The following is a 20,671-nucleotide window of genomic DNA, read 5'->3' as shown; positions in this document are numbered from 1 at the left end:
GGCACACATTTTGGTTCTCCAATACCTCAGAATGATTATGCTTATATTTCTAGGGGAGTTGGAGAAGAAAGTAGGACCCAAGAGATTTAGTTGATGTAGTTCTTGTTGATTATTTGCATGATTTGCCTTTTTCCTCAATGCTGAAGTTGTCTTTTCAATAGTGAATAGACCCAATAGTGAAAGGGGTCCTGACTTGCCTATGCAGCCAGCAAAATTTATCAGCTTATGAAAATGCCTAAAGTGCTGAGTCATGCCTGCCAATGTAACAGGCCAGGCTGTCCCTTCCCTACAGCTCAGTGAATGTCCTCTACCGCCACCACGTAATCCCTATGTTTTCATAACTCTGTTTCTACACTCAAAATGAGGCTCAAACTAAACAAAGCATTCAATAAACTTATCAGTATTTTCTTTATTCAAATCAGGAGCATCTAAGTCCCTCTGTAAGGACCCTCTGCTTTGTTACTAGATAGAAAAAAATATTTAAAAGTGCTATGTCTCTAGTTTCTAAACATTGCTAAACAATTTCCTGAGGTAAATACATTTCCTTGTAGCCAGTGTTTAAAGGAATTAAGTTAGGGGCGCCTGGGTGGCTCAGTCGGTTAAGCGACTACCTTCGGCTCAGGGCATGATCCCAGGATGCTGGGATCCAGCCCCGAGTCGGGCTCCCTGCTCAGCGGGGAGCCTGCTTCTCCCTCTGCCTGTCTCTCTGCCTACTTGTGCTCTCTATCTCTTTGTCAAATAAATAAATAAAATCTTTAAATAAAAAAAAAAATAAAGGAATTAAGTTAGATTAGTTATGTGATTTTTCTAAAGGAAAAAAAAAAAAGAGAAGAAAGAAAAGAAAATCTCTTTTTCATCTCAGCTGACAGCAAGGAGTACTGCTCCAGAAAGAAATGATTTGATTTCCAGCTTCTCCGCAGCATCTCTATACTGCGTTAGTTCGCTGCTGCAAAGCTGTGTGTTGTATAACTTTCCCCATCGGGCAGTCAGCTGTTTAGCTCACTTTCCCATAAAAGTCATTGTTCATGAAAGGGCAAAAAAATAAAAATACAATGCAGGTTAGTTCATATGTCCTGACATGTTTGATGTAGATTATGGTACAATAAAATGCTCGTAACTGAAAGAGAATGTAATTGTAGCTTGAATTATTTTGGTAAATTGGGTTATTTTAAAGCAGAAATCTTAGGAAAATGGAATTTTAAGCATAGATTATTTAGTTAGGAGTAACAAATAGCAATATGAGTAAACATAATCTAATATATAAAATATTAGATTTGTGGTGACCGCTACTATTCTTTTCTGGGTAGAGTGTTACATGGGACAAACAATATTGTCCAGAGGCCAACTCACAATATAATATAAAATATTAGATTTTGGAATTTAGAATATGTTTGGGGATTTTGCTTTAAAGTATGAATTTTATTTAACAATTATTCAATTAACCAAAGGTTTTGGAGGGCCTGTTAAGTGTGTTATTCTTCTGGGTGTTACCAGAGGTAAAAGGGGGTTTGTAGCTAAGGTAAATATATAACATATTAGTTTCATTTTACAAGGATATCTGTCTTGTGCCCACTGAGTGGTAAAGACAATATAAGCCAGGACTGCGGTGACTGGGGAAGGTGTTAGGGCCTGATGGTTCAAGGAGAGCTAAATATTGCCAGCTTCTTACTCATCCTTTCCCTTTTGCTTAGAATGCACTGTATCACCTCTCAGACTGTAGGCAATATATAATTGCTTTATCTCTTAGCGGTTTGTGACTCACACAAGTGTCTAAGAGCATTTTTCTCCTTGTTATTATGGTTATTCATGTTCAGCAGTTTCTTCCTTCATGATCTGAGTTGCCTTCTCTTTCTTTCATTCTTGAGTTTGTATGTATACAACCTCCTGAGTCAAGAGGAAAGTGATAAAATCAACAAAGGGGACAAGTTACTGATGTGGAAAGATGCACTACCCAGGCCTTTAAGGATTGTTCATACTCTTTATAATAGAAGAAACCTGAGTATCTAGTGTGGGAGGAAGGACATATTATCTATGCCATGAATTTGCTTTTCAGAGCCTTCTATTTGACATTTTTGTTAAAAATAGAAGCCAATATTATTCACTTTAACCACCATGATTTACACACATAGTGAGGCCATAATGAAATTAGTAAACTTGATCTGTCTTGCTGTTTTATTTTTATCGCCATCTCTCCACCATTGATGAAAATCTGTTTGTCACTATTTTAACATTTAACCATTTTCCACTTGCAAAAAATAAAGCCCACTACTGATTCCCCTCATCAGTTAAGGACTGTCTTCAAGAACAATTCTAGAAGGAGTGAGTTCTTTCTGAGGCTACTACCTTAACCTCTGCCCCCATTCCATCTTTTCTCCCTGGCATTTGTTTATTTGATCAGAAAATCCCCACTAAAATTAGTTCATCCGTAAGTATCCTTCCACTGAAACTAACAGTTCCCACCCAACCCCACATGATACCTCTTCCCACAAAAAAGAATTCCCAGGCCCTCTGTCTGATGGATTGAGTCACTTTGATACAGAGAAATGAGTTAGACATTGAGAAATAAGCAGTCTCTTTAAATTAATTTACGCTGATGTACGAGCAATTCATACTTAGCAGAGATATTTGTCTTTTAAAAGGGAATGCTTGTTAACTGAACTAAAATGTTAACTAATTGAATTTTAGGCAATGTGAAAAGAATTTTTAGCAGAGAAGCCTTTCTTCAGATTGAGGGTTGCAGGTTTAGCACACAAATACAGGAAGTGTGAATTTCAGATAAACAATAAATAATTTTTTGTGTAAGTATGCCCGAAATATTGTATGGGATATGATTATACTAAAAAAAGTGAATCTGTTGTTTATCTGAGGTTCAAATTTAACTGGATGTCGTATTTTTTCTGGCAACCATATTGAGATTTCTTAAATTATCATGGTGGTTGCTAGTCTCCGTGGCTTAAACTGGCCCTGGCTCTCCCTACCTCCAGTCAGGTTAGGATTATGTTTCCTCCATCTAGCACTCCACCCAGAAAAGAACAGCAGCTATTGCTACAAATCTAGCAGTTTTCTAGGCCAACTCTCTAACATTTTAACAGTAATAATGCCCTGCCTGCCCAGGAGTTTTAGGACTTTACTGGAGGTGGGAGTGGAGTAACAGGTGAGAAATATTTGGGAATTTAAGCAGAAGGAAAAAGAATTTGAGTGTAAGCCTTAGTGGAATGTAATAATGGTATTTAAATTATTTATAAGGTTTCATTTAACGAAGCATATATTTAAATGACTTCAGCTGCCACCTGCTATTGAAGGTAACAAAAAGGAAATTTTTCTCAGTACTTAAGGAATGTTAGAAAACATTTTGAGATGGAAGAGTAAAAATGGATCCAAAAAGCATGTCTTTTTTTTTTTTTTAAGAATTTGTGTTTTAACTATCTCTTTCCAGTTCTTCATCACTGACATCTGACAAAAGGCAGTGGCCACCACAGAAATGGTTAGGTGGAAAGAATGTGGGACGTGCATTGAACTTTAGGTTTTCTTGTCTCACATGTTTATTAACATTCAGTTTGATGTACCAGAAGTATCTTTAAATGATACGAGCATTAAAATGTGCATCTAGATTAGAGAAAAATCACTCTGGCCTGATAATTTTGTGTGAGACAGTGAATACAGATGACACAATGGTTGCCCAATTATTAAAACATGGTTTACTGATAAGAATTCAGCACAGCATTGCAGTTCGTTGTGCACACACACACACACACACACATACCCACACATTGACTTGACTTGTGGGGTTAGGAAAGATGGCCGGTTTTTAATGCTTCAGTGTTCAGTGTCCATTTCCTTCCTCTCTGGGACTAAAAAAAAAAAAATGAATCCACTAAGATCAGAAATACCTAATTCTCCAAGTGGCCTAAAGTCTATTTCATAAGGCAGCCTATCAAAGAAATTTGCTTACATTCCAGTATTTCCAATACTGTTCTTTTCCCCCTTGCCAACTTATATCCTTCCCAGCCCTGCCCAGGACCTTGTACATGGTATGCATTCAGTAAATATTTGAGGAATGAACAAAACTGATTGCACATACCACGTGTCACAAACCAGACAGGAATAGACCTGGCGAGGGCTCTGCTCTGACAGACGTGCTGGACATCTGGTAGTGTCCCCTCTATACGAATCTGTGATCATCATCAGCTGATGGGCACTCAATCTATATAAAACTATAACAATACCGAGAGGGTCACTTTAACCCAGACCAGTATTCCACAAAAGGAATATAGTCAGAACGACTGAAGCCACACTACAGACTAAAAGCTGCTACCCTAAGTATTGCATATAATATAATTAAGCAAATTTTATTGAATAGATGATAAATGACATATACAGAAAATTCAATATAGTGAGTTTTTGAATCAGGACGTTATCTCTATCTTTCATCTTTCAAAATCTATTTTCTGTCAGTTCTTTCAACTTACCTTGTATCCATATGGTTCATCTTTGAACAAGAGTTCACAGCAATAATTGCAGATAATATTATTACTTTGCCTGTAATTGTTCCATGTTCAGATGTTATATATCTGAGGTGGTTTCATATGAATTCCCTTGAATGGGAAAAGTAACTTCAAGTTGAGTTTATGCTAAAGAAGAACCCCCCTGAGCAGAATTCCACATTCTAGGACATTTTCTGTCTGACACCATTTAAACACCCTTCTAGCTACAGCAGCTCAAGGACTGCTCTTGAACTATTTCACATCCTGAGTTGTTCAGACAACACAAGTAAAAGTGAAGGGGGAAAGCCATAAATAAAAATTTAAAAAAACACACAAAAACTATGAGTTTTTAAGGACGCTAATGCCTAGACGTTCAGTAAAGATCCTACCAAAGTCTAATCATGCATGCCATGAGACCTGAAAGGGTTTATATATTGATTGAAAATATTGCATTATTTCCCGGAAAGGGTTATCAAAGTAAATACTGGCAAAAAGGGAGTGTGACAATTTTTCCCCCAACATCTTGTGTTAAAATGCTAGTGCTAGTGCTGACCTCTTTTTTCCTCAACAGGAATTGTACCAAGTAAGGCTGATTTTTTCTCTCCCGTTATTGTCCCATAGCAAAGGACAAATGCTGACTCTAGCGCTCTTTCCCTGGCTGCTCCTTACGGCTACATAACTCCCACCTTTACCAGCAACGGGCACAAATGACTTGCACTGCCTGAGACAGAGAGCATCAAGAATACTGGCATTCATTCTGTCTGGATCTCTGTGAGATTGATAGTAAATTACTTTTAGATAGTGGTTTTTGAAAAATATTGAATGGACTGCTGACATTTCTACAGACAGAGGGGAAGGGTGAGGAGTGTGAAGAAGATGAGCAACATAAGTGAGATGAGCGGCTGAGGAAAAGGGCAGAAATGGAGCATCAAGGAGAGTTGGAAGAGAAGAAAATGAGCAAGGAGAAAGGGAAGGCGAGCAGATGAACAGGACTGGCCACTGTACTTCGGCTCCCTCCATAATCCACTCTGTTGAAAACCTGCCATGTATAACCTGGACTTAGGCAGTGCCTCCCTAGTCCCCGCTACACAGGTGTGGGAGGCTTTCCGTGCTTCCATCACATACTCAGTATCTCCAAATCTCCAACCACAGACCCAGCTCGAAGAGACTTCTACTCTCTCTCTCTCTCTATCCTCCCAAACCTCTGTGGCTGGACCACTCATCCACCAAAATAAGAGTATTTACTTTCAAACATAGAAGACTTCTTTACAAAGAGGGTTTAATTTAAATAATTTGTTTATCATTAAGGCTCTTACTGTATATTCTTAATACAAACTAATCCAAGTTGTGCCAGAGAATATCCCTCCGTTATCCTGAGTAGGATGACCAACGAGAGACCCTGAATTTCACAAGGTTTATAACGTGGGCTAGCGTCTTCTAAGGGAAAAAAACCCATCCTAATGATATTATGTCCTTCAGGCAGAACCTAATAAACTAGAGCAAGGCTGAATCTCATTCAAAAGTTGTGTTTGAGAGATACTATGCTTCTGTATCATTTGTTAAACCAGTTTAGCAATCTGGTCATTGATTAGTGGCTTTTGCTGACAGGTCAGTTAGCTTTGCTGGGTTAAATCAATCCCAAAGTTTCAGTGATATACAAACTTGTTAGTGGTTACTGGCTGGCTCTGGCAGCTCTGTCCACGGATCTTCCCGCCCGGGACCCAGGCTGAGGGAGCAGGCTCTGTTTGACACATGCCATTCTCAGGAATGAGGGAAAAGAAGAAGGCTGGGTGGACCCACAACATCGCCTGCTGAGCTTCTGTGGGGTTGAAGGCTCCGTTCGTCTTCTCCCTTCCCATTGGCCAAAGCAAGTCACCTGGTCAAAGGGACAGTGGGGCAAGGAAGCACATTCCAGGAACATTGCCTACCCAGTGGGGCTGCGAGTCACAAGGCAGTAGGTGGAGATGTATCCTCCCGTTAGGGGAAGCATTGATTGCTCATCTACTGCAATTGAATCCCACTGGGGCACTCATTTCACCCCTTTGGGTCCATTACACCTGCTGCAGTGTGCAATGCTCAATGTAAAGAGGAGTTTGGGGCGAGACTAAGGTTCTCCCTGTCAAGGATCTCTCCTGCCATCTGTCCCCCTCTGAAACACTGTCGCCTGCCTAGGGTGCCGCCGTCCCCTTCCCCATCTAAAGACTCTAACTGTTCACAGAGGGAGCTCCCCCCATCTCTCTGCTCTGGGACCTCTAACCTCATGTCTGCAATGCATGTCAGAGTTGACCCAAAGGAAGGAAAGCGTGGACTTCACACAGCTTCTGTTTACTGCTCTACTAAAATTCGTTAGGTGATAAAGACCTTACCATTCAATCTGCTCGAAATGATAAATATATATATATACATACCTACTTATATATATATAAGCAGAGCACACACAAATTTATCTTTCAATAAATGGTGCTACCAGGTAACAAGTTTTTTAAAGGCCGAGGCTCTCAGTGCAAGTCGAGGACACAAACGTGCCAGAACTTTCTACCGTCAGGGCATCTTCTCATCAGGAATACACTAAGTACAAGATATGTCCTGCACTGGGTAGTAGTTGAATGGGTTCTGGAATTCAGGGAACAAACTGATGGTAGAGTTAAAGGCATCATATGGAAATAGCAATTGCTGGTAAGACTGGACCCAGTGAACAACTTTGCGTAATAAAATTTACCATAGGGCAAAGGAAAATAGAATTGAAGGCAGGATGGTATCTATTAGAGCTAAATATGAGTAGGAAAGTTCTCTGTGGCGCAAGAATACAAGTGTTTGGGCCACAACAGTATATGTATGGTCAAGCATGTTGTGGGAACGGATTTGAATGAGTCAGTGTATTTTTTTTTTTTTCGATTCATTAAATACTGCCTCAAACATATTGTCAAACCAAGATATATTCAAAGTTAACTCCAATTGATGGGATTGGGACTTTAGGTCTTATTTTGTTTTTCTGAACATTTAATTCAATTATTATACAGTGAGGTACAAATGCCTAATAACTGCACAATTTTATTAATAAAAAAGTAATGTATATTTCTCGATTCTAAACATCCCTAGAATGCAGTGTTTTATTTTGGTTCAACATATGGCACTTTTTATTCCACTCTTTGTGTTAACTTTGCATTAGCATCTGAGGTAAATATAGACCATCTCTTCAACAGAGTAATAAATGATGTCGATGTGAACAAAATAGTTTATTGATATTGGATTGACCAAGGCACTAGTGGATTGAGTGAATTTTGGAGCTTGTGGTTTATTATTCAAATGCCCTGAAAAACACTCTTGAAATACACAATGTAGATGTCAATGTATAAGATAGGTAACCTTATTTTAAATGATATCTGCACATAGCATGAAAATTTAGGGATGGATTACAAACATTTTATGGAATGCAACTTTATTTTTACATTTTATTTATTTGAGAGAGAGAGTGATCATAAGTGGGGGGAGGGGCAGAGGGAGAGGGAGAAGCTGACTCTCTGCTGAGCAGCAAGGAGTCCGATGCGGGGCTCCATCCCAGGACCCCAGGATTGTGACCTGAGCCAAAGGCAGATGCTTAACTGACTGAGCTACCCAGGCACCCCAAAAATGTAAATGTTTTAAACACATGGATGAAATATGTTGTTTAGTTAACCTCAATTATAATACTTAAAATGGATATTTAAAAAACCAAAGGAAATAAAGACTTTTTAACACGCATACCAAACCAAAGTATTTCTAGAAAAGAAATTTGTAAAACAATATTTCCTAGGCTTGTGAAATTCTATGTAAAAAGCAATTTCTTTCTTGGGTGTTAAAAAAAAAAGTTATGTGTGATCACAACTGTAAGAATAACATTTTACCTAGTTATTTTTATTATTACTGGCAGCAGCATTCTTTAGTAGAATGGGTGGCAGATACACCACAAAACCAACTGAAACACTTGGTGAATTGCCGTGCCCAGATGGTCTATGTGCCCAGAATAGTAAGGAACTGTATAGGAGCGGACAGTCATTTTGGCAGGAGTCTGTTTGGTTTCTCCTCAGCATGAAAATCAAACCACTTTAAAGACAGAATGGCAGATATGTGAATTTTCCCCACCTCAAATTATATAGTATAAGGTGATCAAGATGCATAAGTGTTGTATAATTATAACTTTGGTGTTAGGAAACCTTTAGGGAAATTGAAGTGGGGCAGATGAATTATAGAAAGTGATCTGCTCGGTAGATAACTAGAAATAACCAGGTTTAGCAAAACATAAAAAAGTTAAGAGTGGGGGATGGGCTAGATGGGGGATGGGCATTAAAGAGGGCACTTGTGATGAGAACTGGGTGTTGTATGTAAGTGATGAATCACTGAACTCTACTCCTGAAACCAATATTCCACTGTATGTTCACTAACTAAAATTGAAACTTAAAAAAATTAATTAATTAAATAAAATAAAATGAAAAGCAAAAAACAAAGGTTATTGAAGTAAAATATAAATTGACTGTGGACCTATATAGTTCATCAGGTTTTAAACCTGCATGATATAGTTTCTAAATTTAAATATTACAATCACCTTTTTTTTTTTTTGATGTCTTCTGTTTTTCAGATTTTCTAAGATAGTCTCCATTTCTGCCAAAATACTTTATTTACTAGATTTGTTTCGGGTATCTCTAAGGAATATAATTTGAGTGAATATTAGTTTAATCTGGCTACTTATATTATATTTGCCCACATTTTACTGAGGTTCAAGATCATGTAAGTACTTGGAAATTATTTCATAACTATTAGAAATGGACAGGCACTGGTTTGGGAGTCAGGAAATAAAAATTCTGATTCGAGTTCCGCCATTATTAAACTGTGTGACCCTGGACATATCACATACTTATTTTGGAAGTAGGAAGCACAAAAATTCTAAAAAAAGAAATGTCAATTTTGCTTTGATTCAGTTTTTCTGTTAAGTGAGAGGGATGAATTAGACGATCCTTAACTCTTCTTTTTTTTTTTTTTAAGATTTTATTTATTTATTTGAGAGAGAGAGAGAATGAGAGACAGAGAGCATGAGAGGGGGGAGGATCAGAGGGAGAAGCAGACTCCCTGCCAAGCAGGGAGCCCGATGCGGGACTCGATCCCGGGACTCCAGGATCATGACCTGAGCTGAAGGCAGTCGCTTAACCAACTGAGCCACCCAGGCGCCCGATCCTTAACTCTTCTTTAAATGTTTGGCATTTCTTCATTTTAGGATGACTTCTCTTTGATTCTCTTAAGACACCTTACTTAACCTTTCAGAAGTTCGGAGGTTGAGGCAAACTAAGTCATCTCTACCTGAAAGCCTGTCTTGTAGACTCCAGTGACCCATTCCTCATCAGCATCAAAATACTATTACAGTAAGGATTACATATATTCTCCAGTCTGTAAAGAAAAACTTAGAAGCTACAACCTGAGAAAACATAAAGCTGTATGTTTAGTTCACTCATCAGTTGGTCAATTGATTTTTTCCCCCTGTACATTTTTTTCCAGGGCCAGATAAAGCATAAACTAACAGTAATTAATTTAATAACTCATAATGGTAGAAGCTTGAAGGAGAAGATGAGGATTGTCTCACCATGTTGGTGGCGGGAGGGGCAGGCAGTCAAGACAGGGGATTACTTTTAGGGTTTAAAAACAACATGGAATTTAAGGACACTGTGGAAGCAAAAATATCTCATCAGAAGTTAACAGTTATGCTATTCTTTGCCTAAACCCACGATGACATTAGAATGCAAAGTTGTGGGTATTAGTAGTCTCTTAGGGGGAACATTAAATAGCATCTGTCTTTCTCACCCACATTCTGAACCAAGAGAAAAATTAAACAGAGGACTAAGATAGATATGTAACAAAATATCACCTTTATATCTCATAGAAGTTTGCTTGGAGGATGTAGCTGTGTGTGAAAGCCCAAAAAAGCCCGCAAACCAAACTCCAGAGTTAAGCAGAACTGTACACCCAGGCCCAAGTTGTCATGGATAGAAGTGCTTTCCAAAAAGAAGTTACATAGTCATTAACTTATAAGAGGCCAAACTTCCTCACATACAAAGCATTTATAAGATTGCCTCATGTTTAAGGCTTTTTGTGTGAAATGCCGCGATGAAAATGAAATGCTTCATTCTGAGCTATTGTAGACATTTCCATTTGGGTGGAAAAAGTTCAGATGCCCAAAGAAGTCTGAACTATGAGACCTTATGAATTAAGTAAGATTACTTTAAATGAAGCTCTTTTATAAAGGTGATCAAAACCATATTGTTCACCAGTCCAGGCCACCTTAGTATAAAAATCTTTTGGCTGCAATACACATTTGCTCCAGTCCAGTATGTAATACATACAGAATCTTCTACAGAAAAGAGAGCTACAGAATGTCCAGAAGCAAAAACTTCATCCAGTACTAGAATGTTTATTATAATAATATATGTAAGGAATTTGGAAAGTCTTAGAAGTGCTACAGAATATTTTCATTATTAACTTTCTGATCTTACAAAGCCTCCTCAAGAATGTGTAGTATTACTAAAATGTAATTCTAATGGTACTGATTTAGTTTCCCTTTTTTATATCCGTTTCATATCATCAGAATGCATTTCTTTTATTTATCATTTCTACATTCTGATAAATTTTCCCTTTATTCGTCTTTCACCCAAATTAATTAATATTGGGTTATTACTTTATTTCTTTCCAGTCACAAATCCTATTTTTTTTTTACAACTTTTTTTAACAGCCTCTGGCTTCCATTTATTTTCTTTTGGATTTTTTTTTTCTTATCTTCTTTAGGACTTCTTATCTCATTGCTACTTTTGTTTTGCTTGTCCTCCTAAAGAATCATTCTTCTTCCATTTTTCTTCTTCTAAAGATTTTATTTATTTATTTGAGAGAGAGCGAGAAAGAGAGCACAAGCGGGGGCAACGGAGAGGGGGGCAGAAGGAGATGGAGAAGCAGGTTCCCCGCTGAGCAGGGAGCACGATGTGGACTCAATCCCAGGACCCTAGGATCATGACCTGAGCCAAAGGCAGGTGCTTAACCATCTGAGCCACCCAGGAGCCCCTTCAATTTTTCTATTATCCATTATGCTACTTATTCCCAACTTTTTTTTTTATTCTTTCAGATTTGCTATCTGTTAACATACACTTCCTGTTATTTTGTGTTCCTAATTATGATTACTTCTTTTTTTTTTTAGTTTTCTTTTTTTATTTTGTCTAAATGCATATCCCTATTCCTCTTGAAAATGCACCTGTGTCTTTGAAGTCTTTTCACTAAGAAAGTAAACGTGTCATCTTACCTCTTTTGAAAGTTAGCAAGGGCTCTTCTGTCAACCCAAAGACACATATAAATGCTGGTTCTCTCATAAAGAAAAAGGTGTAAGCCAGAATCACAGATTCTGTGAGGTTCCCCCCTTCCATATTGAATGAGGTATAATTTCATAAAATTAGAACCATGTATTTAGTTATACATTTTTGCACTAAAGAGTGAAGCTTCCTTTCAAGTGTAAATTAAAAACTCATGATTTATTTTTATATTTTTTAGCAAAGTATGTACAAATTCCAAATATAATTTAGAAGTTTTTTCTATAGTGTTACTGACAAAATATTAATATTAAATTGTATCTGATAGTTTGTAGATATTCCATAAATAAACTTATGGGATGGGTTATAATTTGAAATCTTTTATTCATATAATTAATATAAGGTTTATTTTTAAATAGATATTTGAATATAAGGTCTACTTAGAGTTGCAAAAACCCTTTCATTAATCTCAGTGTGATGTCATTAAAATATGCATGAAATTGCTCATATATAAATGTAATTCCAGTGTCTGAACTAATTTATAATTATACGTAATACAGTTGAAGTGATCATATTTGTCAACGTAAAATGCTTTTCTTCTATCTTCCTGGTAGTTTACTTCTCCAGTTGGAACTCATAGCCAGTTATCAGGAAGATTTGTCTGGAGGGCTTTTCTCAAATGGACTATTTCTGGAAAATAGGAAGGCTTTTAGTAACTTTCTGTTCCATCTACACAACTTCATGGGCAATGGTCTCCAACATAGCATTCCTTTTGAAGGGCAGTGATTGGCCACAATGATCATATATATTTAAAATATAGCTATATACAAAATCCAAACATATACATATTAAGGAAGTTGCAAAAGCAGTGAAATGGAAAGGATGAAACCAAATGGGATGGTCAAAGATATACCAGATAAATGCAAACAAGAAGAAAGGAGGAGTCATAACATGATATCAGACAAAATTGTCTTCTCTCAGAAGGAAAGATATTAAAGTGAGACAAGGACTATATATGGTAGTAAAGGGTTCAGTCCACTCCAAAGATCACACCAAATAACATAGCATTAAAATCCATAGAATAAAAATTACAGGGACTACAAGAATAAATAGAAACACATTAAAAACAGACTTTAATTTTCCTCTTTCAACTCATAGTAGATCAAGTAGAACAAAAATATGTACAGATACAAAAGATCTAAACAAGGTGAATTTAACTGAGATATACTGAACTTTATAGCTTTAAAACAAAGAAAACCTTTTCTGTGTTCTTGGCGGGTCATTTAAAAAAACCATCTCTATTAGGACAAAAAGGAAATCTCAGTAAATTCCAGAGAACAGAAATGGTACAAAGTACATTATTGGATTATAATACAATAACACTAAACATAAATAAATGAGAAGAAATCTGTCATTTGGAATTTGTAAATACCTCCTCTTACACAGCTCTTACAATAAAGAGGGATTTGAAAGCAGTTAATTTTAAGAATTTTCTGGTTATTTTTTGTTTATTTTTCCAAGTTTGTGCAGTTCTAAAATTTTCTTGGTTTTTTTTTGAAGGATATATTTAATTTGTTAATTAATTTAGGAAAATTTCATATATTATATTGTATTTCTATCCAAGAAAAGGATATGTCTTTCCATTTATACTTTGTTTTAGGTTTATTCAAAGATTTTTTTTTTAATTCTTACATTGTACTTATGAAATATTCATTAATTATGTTTTCCCCTTTAAAATAAACTACTTTTTAGGTTCACATAAAAATTGAGCAAGAAGTACAAAGTTCCCATATATGCCCAGCCCCCATATAAGCACATCCACTGTCAATATCACATACCAGGGTGGTACTTTTGTTACAATTGATGAATCTACATTGACACATTATTATCACTCCAAGTACATAGTTTAGATTACAATTCACTCTTGCTATTGAACATTCTGTGGGTTTAGACAAATGTATAGTGACTTGTATCTACCATTATAGTATCATACAGAAAAGTTTCACTGCCCTAAAAATCCTCTGTGCTTCACATATTCATTGTTCTTTCCTCACTGACCCCTGGCAACCACTGATCTTTTTACTGTCTCCATAATTTTGCCTTTTCCAGAATGTCATATAATTGGAATCATACAGTATGTAGCTTTTTCTGATTGACCCTTCCACTTAGTGCTATGCACTTAAGTTTCCTCCATGTCATTTTGTGGCTGGATAGCTCATTTCTTTTTAGTGCTGAATAGTATTCCATTGTCAGGATACACCACCATTTATCAATCCATTTGCATTTTCAGGACATCTTGATTGCTACCACATTTTGGAAATTTTTATTAATAAAGCTGGTATAGACATTCGTGTGCAGGTTTTTGTGTAGACATAAGATTTCAACTCATTTGGATAAATACCAAGGAAAGCAATTGCTGGATTATATGCTAAGAGTAAGTTTTGTTTTATAAGTTGCCAAACCATCTTCCAAAGTGGCTATACCATTTAGCATTCCAGATGGCAATAAATGAAAGTTCCTGTTACTCCACCTTCTTGTCAGCATTTTGTGTTATCAGTGTTTTAGATTTGGGCCAAGAAAGTCTAATAGGTGGGTAGTATTATCTATCTCATTGTTGTTCTAATATGCATTTTCCCGATGATGTATGGTATGGAGCATCTTTTCATATGCTTCTGTGCCATCTGTAGATCTTCTTTGGTGAATGTCCAGTAAGGTTTTTGATCATTTTTTGAATCAAGTTGATTGTTTTCTTGTTATAGAGTTTTAAGAGTTCTTTGTATATATTTTTTTTCTTTTTAACTGAAACAAAATGTATTTACATTATTTCTAGGGCAGTTCAATTAAAAAACAGGTTCTAAACAAACCTGGGAAGGTGTTGAAGCTAGAGAACCTAGGATATATGTTACTCCTTAGTTACAGCCTGGTTGTAGCTGCAGGAAGAACTTCAGACACAGGAACACAATGTAACCCTTCAGTTTTGAAATGTTGCTAAGTCTTCTTGTGCTTCAGAAATGATTGCCCCTGCCCTAAAGAAATGAAAATCATCTCTGCCATTATGTGGGACGGTGGCCCAGGTGGGAGCTTCTTAGTGTATTTTGGATAACAGTCCTTTATCACTTTTATCTTTTGCAAATATTTTCTCCCAGTCTGTGGCTTGTCTTTTCATTCTCTTGACATTGTCTTTAACAGAAGTTTTTGATTTTAATGAAATCCAGTTCATCAATTATTTTTTCACAGATCGTGCTGGTTGTGTTTTTATCAAAAGAGTCATTCCCCAACCAAAGGTTACCTAAATTTTCTTCTATCTTCTCCTCTAGGAGTTTTATAGTTTTGCATTTCACATTTAGCTCTGTGATCCATTTTGAGTTAATTCCTATAAAGAGTATAAGGTCTGTGTCTAGATTCATGTTTTTGCATGTTGGTGTCCAGTTGTTCCAGCACCATTTGTTGCAAAAGACTACCTTTGCTCCATAATATGGCCTTTGTGCCTTTGTCAAAGATCTGTTGACTAAATATATATGGGTTTATTTCTGAGCTCTCTATTCTGTTCTGTTGACCTGTTTGTCAATACTTTCACCAATACCACACTACCTTGGTCACTGTAGCTTTATAGTAAGTCTTAAAGTCAGGTACTGTCAGTCATCCAAGTATTTTCTTCTCCTTCAGTATTGTGTTGGCTATTCTGGGTCTTTTGCCTCTCCATACAAACTTTAGAATCAGTTTGTCAATATCCACAAAATAATTTGCTAGAATTTTGATTGAGATTGCACTGATCAATAGCTCAATAGACCAACAGAGATCAAGTTGAGAAAAACGGACATCCTGATATTATTGAGTTTTCCTATCTATGAGCAGGGAGTATCTCTATTATTTAGCTCTTCTTTGAGTTCTTTTATTAGTTTTGTAGTTTTCCTCATATCGACCTTATCCATAATCTTTCAGATTTATGCCTAAAAATTTCATTTTGGGGGCACTAATGTAAATGATTTGTGTTTTTAATTTCAAATTCCACTCGTTCATTGATGGTGTATAGGAAAGCAATTTATTTTTTTATATATTGATCTTGTAGCCTGCAACCTTGCTGTACTTGCTTATTAGTTCCAGGAGTTTTGTTTGTTTTTTAATTAATTCTTTTGGGTTTTCTACATAGAAAATTTGTCATCAGCAAACAAAGATACCTTTATTTCTTCCTTCTTAATCTGTATATCTTTTATTTCCTATTCTTGTCTCTTTTTTTTTGAAAGATTTTTTCCTTTATTTATTTGAGAGAGAGACAGCACAGAGGGAGAGGGAGAAGCAGGCTCCCCACTGAGCAGTGAGCCTGATGCAGAGCCGGATCCCAGGACCCTGGGATCATGACCTGAGCCAAAAGGAGATGCCTAACCATCTGAGCCACGCAGGCGCCCCTCCTATTCTTGTCTTATTGCAGTAATTAAGACTTCCAGTTCAATGTTGAGAAGGAGTGGTGAGAAGGGCTATCCTTGTCTTGTTTCTAATCTTAGAGGGAAAGCTTCTAGCTTCTTTTTTGTGTTTTTAAATGCATGTTGCTCCTGTAAAGAAAATCTATTGAGTTTCTTATGTTTTTGAAACCAGACACTTATTCTCTTACTACTTGTAGGAGTTTTTCAGGCGTTTACAGAATATGCAAATAAGTATAATTTTACTTCCTCTGTCTTTATTATTAAGTGCAATTGTTTCTCACATCTAATTGGATTAGCTTGTACTTTCAGAAAATTGTTAAATAATACTGTTGATTTTTTTTTCTTGACTTTAATGAAAATACATCTAGGATTACTTTGTAAAGTTTGTTGCTGACTTTGGGGTTCATACAAATGAATATATATATTTATATTTTTAGCATACCATGAAGGTAGCATTATGTATTGGTGAAGAAGTTAGCTTATGCTGTAATTAATGTTGGTTGGAATAACTAAGGGAAAAAAAAGAATCTATCTTATTCCATCTAGAAAACAAATTCCAAATAGACAAAAGATTTAAATTTATAAAATTAAAGCATAAAAAATGCTGAAAATGCAAGAAGAGAACATGATCTATCATATATGCCTCCACTCCCCCGGGGATGGATGCTTTCCTCGACATTACACAAAATCTAGAAGCCAAAGAAGAGTTACAGTTAGATCATCATGCTAACATTTAAATTTCTTATCCTGTAGCACAGAAACACCACAAACTCAGAAAAAATAGATCTTTTTATTTTTTTTTATTTTTTATTTTTTTTAAAGATTTTATTTATTTGACAGAGACAGAGATAGCGAGAGCAGGAACACAAGCAGCAGGAGTGGGAGAGGGAGAAGGAGGCTTCCCGCCGAGCAGGGAGCCCGATGTGGGACTCGATCCCAAGACACTGGGATCGTGACCTGAGCCGAAGGCAGACGCTTAACGGCTGAGCCACCCAGGCGCCCCAAAAATAGATCTTTTTAAAAGGCCCCAAATTAAATTGTTAATGCCATATCTAAAAAGTTGATATAGATTAAAAAGGAAAAAAATGAAAACATGGACTGTTATTTAAATAGGAAGTCACGGAAAAGAAAACTTAAAAACAGCTCTTAACCATATGGAAAAAAGTTCAGCTTTTCTCATAGTAAAACAAATGCCAATTAAAACTATAATATGATCCCATTTTTGTCCCAATCAGATTGGAAATATTGAAAATATAATAACACATTATGTGGTGAAGATGTAGACAAATAGGCACAGCATTATATTGCTGTCAGGGGAACCGATACTTCATAGCGAGTAATTTTGCAATAATATCAAAATTAAAGATTCACGTTTTACACAGCCAAGTCCATTTTTAGAAACTGATACCCTAAAAATGTCCACAGATATGTGAAAATATGTGTATGAAATAAATTAGTTCCAGCTTTATTTAAAATAGCAAAAGATTGGAAACAACCTGAGTACTCATAACTGGACAATTAATTCAATAAATTATAGTACATATAAACAATGGAAAACCATGTAGGTGATAAAAAGAGTTGAAGCTATAAAAATTGATAAGGAATGAACTCTAATATATATTTTTAAGTGAAAAATGAAAGGTGCAGAAGAGTTTGTAAACTAAGATACTGTGTATGTGGTTTTTAATAGAAAATGTGTGAATATGCACACACTCATGTGACTAGTGTTTACCTATTACATACCTGGAAAAATATACGGAGACAGATAACAGTGGTTACCTCTGGGAGCAGAATTAAGCATTGGAGAACAGGTGGCAGGAAGAGTTTACACTGTATTTTCTTTTAAATGATTTATGTCATTTACACATATTTTCTGTCAAAGAATGAATTAGTTAAAAAGGGAAAACACCCGTGGCATAATACTTCTCTTATGAGAAAATGCACCACACTTGTTATCCTGAAACTTTTATTTCCAAATAAATAGCTGCCAGTGTTTTCCTGATGCCTTATGAGAGAAGTAGAGTTTTAAGGTAAAAATGTTCCTTTTCCATTCATTTAAATTTACTGATTTAATTTTTCTATTCTTCCAGGCCCTGAGCTGATTACAGGTAGACTGTAAGAAGCTCTGAAAGTTTTGTTAGTTCACTTAATAGACGGAAGGTATAAATTTAGACTTGAATGTCCCGCTTGTTTCTGGTCATCCACTGAAAAGTATGGTCATAAACCTCACAGCAGTAGGAATGTCCTTCAGTGAAATCTGAGGGCCCTTTAGGACTCCTCACAAAACAGTTATGGCTGCAGGTTTATTATTTCAGTTTATATCCACCAAAGCTGCAGTTAACTGCATCATAGCTTGTTGACCTTAATGAGTTAACACAGCTTCCAAATAAAATTCATGGCCAAGCAGCTTAGGTTCTGAGTTTTGGCTCCATAATATCTGTGAAATTTGAGCTCATATTAAATATACCTTGAAACAATACATTTGGGATTTGGCTCCTGGCATCAGATCAGATCTGACTCTGCTATTTGGAGTTGAGAGTTTTGCCTCAGGTCCTCCTAATATGTTTAGCACTACAGGACTATAGAATCAGCAAGAATAGCATTATTGCTTTAGGGAAGCAAAACACTTCCGTTCTTGTTGAGCTTATGGCACCCTGGCTCCTTTCCGATCACTTTTTCCTGAAATAGGAGAATTCTGCTGTCTTCTCCCACCTGAGGCCCAATCCAGGAATTTCTTCCCAGCTTAGTCTTTTTCTCATTCCTAGTCACATAAACGGCATTTGTCCAACACTGAACTGTCTCTTTCTGCGTGTGTCCAAGAAAGCCAACCCTGGCATGGCTAATGACGTGAGCAGGTCACACACAGTTCCAGTTGTCTCCTCAGATTAGATCAAGACTCAGGTCTGTGACTCAGTCAGTAGTGACTATTTGATTGGTTATATAGGCTGGCGGAAGCAAACTGTTTTGATCAGCTTGGCCAGGAGCCACTTGTCAGGACTTAAGGGTTGGATTTTATATCCTCTCAGAGACAACTCCCTTTCCACTTCATCCTGTTGATAAGCTCTCCATTGCCTCTGTGGGGATACATTCCATCCTCATCTGGGTGGCTCACAGAGTGAACAGCCCATTAGGGACATGATGGTATTTAGCCTAATGTACTTTAATTAGGGCTATAGTTGAATCACTTTCTTAAGTTATGGCACAGTTCCTATATCGGCAAAACACAAGAATTAATAAACATGGGACACTTAACAAAACCTGAGATAGAAAACGTATCTGTTAAGCCAAAGCCAGTGAAGCAGAAAGTAGAATGATGGTTGGGGGGGCGGGGGGGATGGAGAGCTGATATGCAATGGGTATGAAGTTCCAGTTATGCAAGGTGGATAAGTACTAGAGAGCCGCTGTACAACTAACTTCGTGCGGGTAGCTAACGATACTGTCCTGCACACTTAAAAATTGATTGAAAGAGTGAATCTGGTGTTAAATGGTCTTACTACAAAAAAACGTATATTTAATAATTATATTTCAATTTAGTTGGAAACAAAAATCCATTCCTCTAGTTCATATTTCATGACCAGAGTTTAGACATTAAAATCTTGGGGCGCCTGGGTGGCTCAGTCGTTAAGCGTCTGCCTTCGGCTCAGGTCATGATCCCAGGGTCCTGGGATCGAGCCCCGCATCGGGCTCTCTGCTCCGCGGGAAGCCTGCTTCTTCCTCTCCCACTCCCCCTGCTTGTGTTCCCTCTCTCGCGCTCTCTCTCTCTCTCTCTCTGTCAAATAAATAAATAAAATCTTTAAAAAAAAAAAAAAAAAAATCTTCTCTTAATCTCCTTAGAATATCTGCATCCCTTTTTTTTTTTTTTAGGACTTTCATATGCGGAGTAAATGGTAATTAAAATGTGCAGGATGACAAGATGGAGCAAACAGTGCTTGTACCACCAGGACCTGACAGCTTCAGCTTCTTCACCAGAGAATCTCTTGCGGCTATTGAAAGACGCATTGCAGAAGAAAAGGCTAAGAATCCCAAACCAGACAAGAAAGATGATGACGAAAATGGCCCAAAGCCAAATAGTGACTTGGAAGCTGGAAAGAACCTTCCTTTTATTTATGGAGACATCCCTCCAGAGATGGTGTCAGAGCCGCTGGAGGATCTGGACCCGTACTATATCAATAAAAAAGTGAGTGTTTTTTATCAGGCATATTTTACTGCTAATTGCCTACTGCATACCTTGGACTATGATAGCATCAGCATGTGCCAAATTAGCAGAAAGGCCTTCTGTTTAAGAAATAAAACACATTTGTGTGTGTTTTATGCATATGCATCCACAAGAAATAAATCGATTATATCATAACAGATGGAGCTTTCCCAAATGCACCACAAACAGGTATCTAAAAATAAATGTATGATGTAGGCAGGCAGCTAATTTAACAAATTAAAAGTTCTCCCCAGA

The 20,671-nt window shown here is 36.8% G+C and overlaps 1 protein-coding gene across 7 annotated transcripts in view; it reads left to right on the top strand.

The window, feature by feature from the left end:
* The window catches only part of LOC118534495 (sodium channel protein type 1 subunit alpha), a 144,255-nt gene that overhangs the window by 45,947 nt on the left and 77,637 nt on the right, over positions 1-20,671 (top strand). For all 7 annotated transcript variants that reach the window (XM_078070931.1, XM_078070935.1, XM_078070933.1 and 4 more), the window contains exon 2: positions 20,086-20,398. In XM_078070931.1, the coding sequence (XP_077927057.1) occupies positions 20,135-20,398 (264 nt within the window). In that variant the 5' untranslated portion in view covers positions 20,086-20,134. The remainder of the gene's footprint in view (positions 1-20,085; positions 20,399-20,671) is intronic.

Source organism: Halichoerus grypus, chromosome 4 (assembly GCF_964656455.1).
Source record: "Halichoerus grypus chromosome 4, mHalGry1.hap1.1, whole genome shotgun sequence".
Taxonomy (NCBI): Eukaryota; Metazoa; Chordata; class Mammalia; order Carnivora; family Phocidae; genus Halichoerus; species Halichoerus grypus.
The sequence above is the reverse complement of the archived record's forward strand: the minus strand, read 5'-3'. Positions and strand labels throughout refer to the sequence as shown.